The 2,985-nt window shown below is 41.9% G+C and overlaps 1 protein-coding gene across 1 annotated transcript; it reads left to right on the top strand.

Annotated features, from left to right (window-relative positions):
* Nucleotides 1-56: 56 nt before the first annotated feature.
* On the top strand, nt 57-2,167 carry LOC108376036 (uncharacterized). The gene is made up of 4 exons (XM_017632210.1): nt 57-149; nt 242-574; nt 773-1,054; nt 1,433-2,167. Exons 1-4 carry the CDS (start codon nt 67-69, stop codon nt 1,647-1,649), a joined length of 915 nt encoding a protein of 304 aa, XP_017487699.1. The 5' UTR covers nt 57-66; the 3' UTR covers nt 1,650-2,167.
* The last annotated feature ends 818 nt before the right edge of the window (nt 2,168-2,985 follow it).

Raw genomic sequence — 2,985 nt, 5'->3', positions numbered from 1 at the left:
GCGATTTTTTATTAAAAATTTTCATTATTTATCGAAGTATCGATTTTTATCTGGCAACGCTGCAACATGTCAAGTCAATTCACGTGTGATGTTTGTCGCGAAATAATAAAAGTTAATTCGTCTAGTATTCTATGTACTGAATGTAATAAATGGATCCATGCAATATGCACCGGTCTGGACCGCAAAGAATTTAAGAATATTGCATNAATTCGTCTAGTATTCTATGTACTGAATGTAATAAATGGATCCATGCAAAGTGCACCGGTCTGGAGTGCAAAGAATTTAAGAATGTTGCATTGGAGGTCAAGAAAAGAAGACTTAAGTGGAAATGCACCGCCTGCATAAGTGAGGTTACTGTCTACGTATCGAATGACATGTCTGAAGCTGACTGTGATGAGTCTGCCGCCAAAACTATTGAAGGCATATTTGAAAAATACTTCGTCCCGTTCAAAAATGACATCGAAAACAGCTTAGCAGATATTAGGGCTGAGTTAAAGAAAATTAACAAACAAAACGAAACCATCACGAAACAGTACTCCGAAGTAGAGAAACGCGTTAGCGTACTCGAAAAAACCATAAATAACATTGACTCCCGCCCAGCTATTCCTGATAGCATCATAGCTGAAATAAACAACCGTAGGAAGAGGGAGAAAAACGTGGTAGCACTCAACTTGCCGGAGTCCACGAAAACTGATGGCATCGACAGACTTAGAGATGACCCTGAGCAGTTAGCTGCTGCCCTCCCACAGGAATTTACCGAAANCGAAAAAACCATAAATAACATTGACTCCCGCCCAGCTATTCCTGATAACATCATAGCGGAAATAAACAACCGTAGGAAGAGGGAGAAAAACGTGGTAGCACTCAACTTGCCGGAGTCCACGAAAACTGATGGCGTCGAAAGGCTTAGAGATGACCGTGAGCAGTTAGCTGCTGCCCTTCCACAGGAATTGACCGAAACTCTGTCAACACTGAAACTTCGTAGGCTCGGCCGTCCGTCAGGTAGTAGACCCCGACCGCTGCTAATAGAAACACCCTCTGAGGCGGTTGCTAAATCATTATGGAGAGCCAATTCCAATATGTCTAATATGAAATTCAAACCTGACCTAACACTAGCTCAACGAGATCAGCTAAAGCGTTACGCAACGAGCTCAGTGAATCAGACCAGAAGGACAGTAAGACGATTAAATACATTGATGGCATCCCAAGGTTGGTGGACAAACCGAAGCCGCACACGCGCAAGCGGGCAGACAGAGCGCCAAAAAACTAATAATTTACTATCAGAATACAAGGGGGTTGCGGACAAAGCTTAAGGATTTCTTAACCTCCACCGCAAGCCTCGAAGCAGATGTTATATGTGTGAGCGAGTCGTGGTTGCACTCGTCTATCTCGGACGGCGAAGTTATCAATGGTTCATATGCTATANTGCTAAATCATTATGGAGAGCAAATTCCAATATGTCTAATATTAAATTCAAACCTGACCTAACACTAGCTCAACGAGATCATCTAACTGCGTTACGCAACGAGCTCAGTGTATCAGACCAGAAGGACAGTAAGACGATTAAATACATTGATGGCATCCCAAGGTTGGTGGACAAACCGAAGCCGCACACGCGCAAGCGAGCAGACAGAGCGCCAAAAAACTAATAATTTACTATCAGAATACAAGGGGGTTGCGGACAAAGCTTAAGGATTTCTTAACCTCCACCGCAAGCCTCGAAGCAGATGTTATATGTGTGAGCGAGTCGTGGTTGCACTCGTCTATCTCGGACGGCGAAGTTATCAATGGTACATATGCTATATTTAGAAAGGATAGGGATCAACTAACAAGCAGCTACGACCGTGGTGGAGGTGTATTCGTAGCAGTCAAGAGGGGTATCCGTGCTGAACTAGTAGCAACAGACCACGATCACATAGAGCAAGTGCTAGTAAAAATCAGGGGTCTAAAATGTGACCTAATCATAGGATGTGTATATATCCCACCTTATTCACAACCGGAGACGTACAAAGCCCACTTGGAAATAGTGTCTTGTATCAATGCAACGAACGCGAATTGTAAACTACTAATCATTGGCGATTATAACTTTCCTAGTAGCTCGCGCCCTGAAAATTGTGAAATTCTCACCCACACAGAATATATTCTTAGTGGATGTCAACAAGCAAACAAAGTGCCAAATTCCAAAGGCCAGTCATTGGATNATTGTAAACTACTAATCATTGGCGATTATAACTTTCCTAGTAGCTCGCGCCCTGAAAATTGTGAAATTCTCACCCACACAGAATATATTCTTAGTGGATGTCAACAAGCTAACAAAGTGCCAAATTCCAAAGGCCAGTTATTGGATCTTTGTTTCAGCAACATCGAAGTAACGGTTGAAAAAACTGATCCTGTTGTCACTGAGGACGGAAACCAGCCTGCCTTGAGAGTGAACGTTCATTTCCAATCAAATCTGAAGGTGACCACCCCCAAAACATATTTATTTAAACAAGCTGACTATCCGGGACTCAATCAAGCTTGATACGATCGATGAAAAAGTTAACCTATTTTATGCACTAGTCTTTGAAGGTATCGCGCGGTTTGTTCCAGTAGTTCGTAGGAGAAACAATGAATTCCCTATCTGGTTTACTAAGCAATTAATAACAAAAATTAAACTTAAAAAGGGAGCTCACGCTTCTTACAAGAAGAATAACTCAAGCGTTAGTTACAGCAAGTTTCGTGCTCTACGGCTCGAATGTTAAACCATCAGTGCAGCCTGTTATAAGAAATACGTCGCTAGGGTGGAAAACAGTATCAACACAGATGCAAACAAGTTCTGGAGCTATATTAAAAATAAACGGCGAAATTGCATTGATATTCCAACAACTGTAACATGGGAAACTACGTCAGCAAGTAATGAAGAAGTAAGTAACCTATTTGCTTCGTATTTCAAAAGTATATATACCCACCGTCCATGGCCGGGTAATATTGGCATAGATACATCAT

This window comes from Rhagoletis zephyria, unplaced genomic scaffold (genome assembly GCF_001687245.7).
Source record: "Rhagoletis zephyria isolate East Lansing unplaced genomic scaffold, Rhagoletis_zephyria_1.1 Rzeph_scaffold_09825, whole genome shotgun sequence".
Taxonomy (NCBI): domain Eukaryota; kingdom Metazoa; phylum Arthropoda; class Insecta; order Diptera; family Tephritidae; genus Rhagoletis; species Rhagoletis zephyria.
Note: the sequence above shows the minus strand (reverse complement) of the source record. Positions and strands in the feature narration are given on the sequence as shown.

Bases quoted from the DNA above. Each gene is read 5' to 3' on its own strand.
- LOC108376036 (XM_017632210.1), top strand. From the start codon at position 67: ATGTCAAGTCAATTCACGTGTGATGTTTGTCGCGAAATAATAAAAGTT. The intron at 150-241 runs ATGGATCCATGC...TGAATGTAATAA, and splicing joins CTATGTACTGAATGTAATAA to ATGGATCCATGCAAAGTGCA.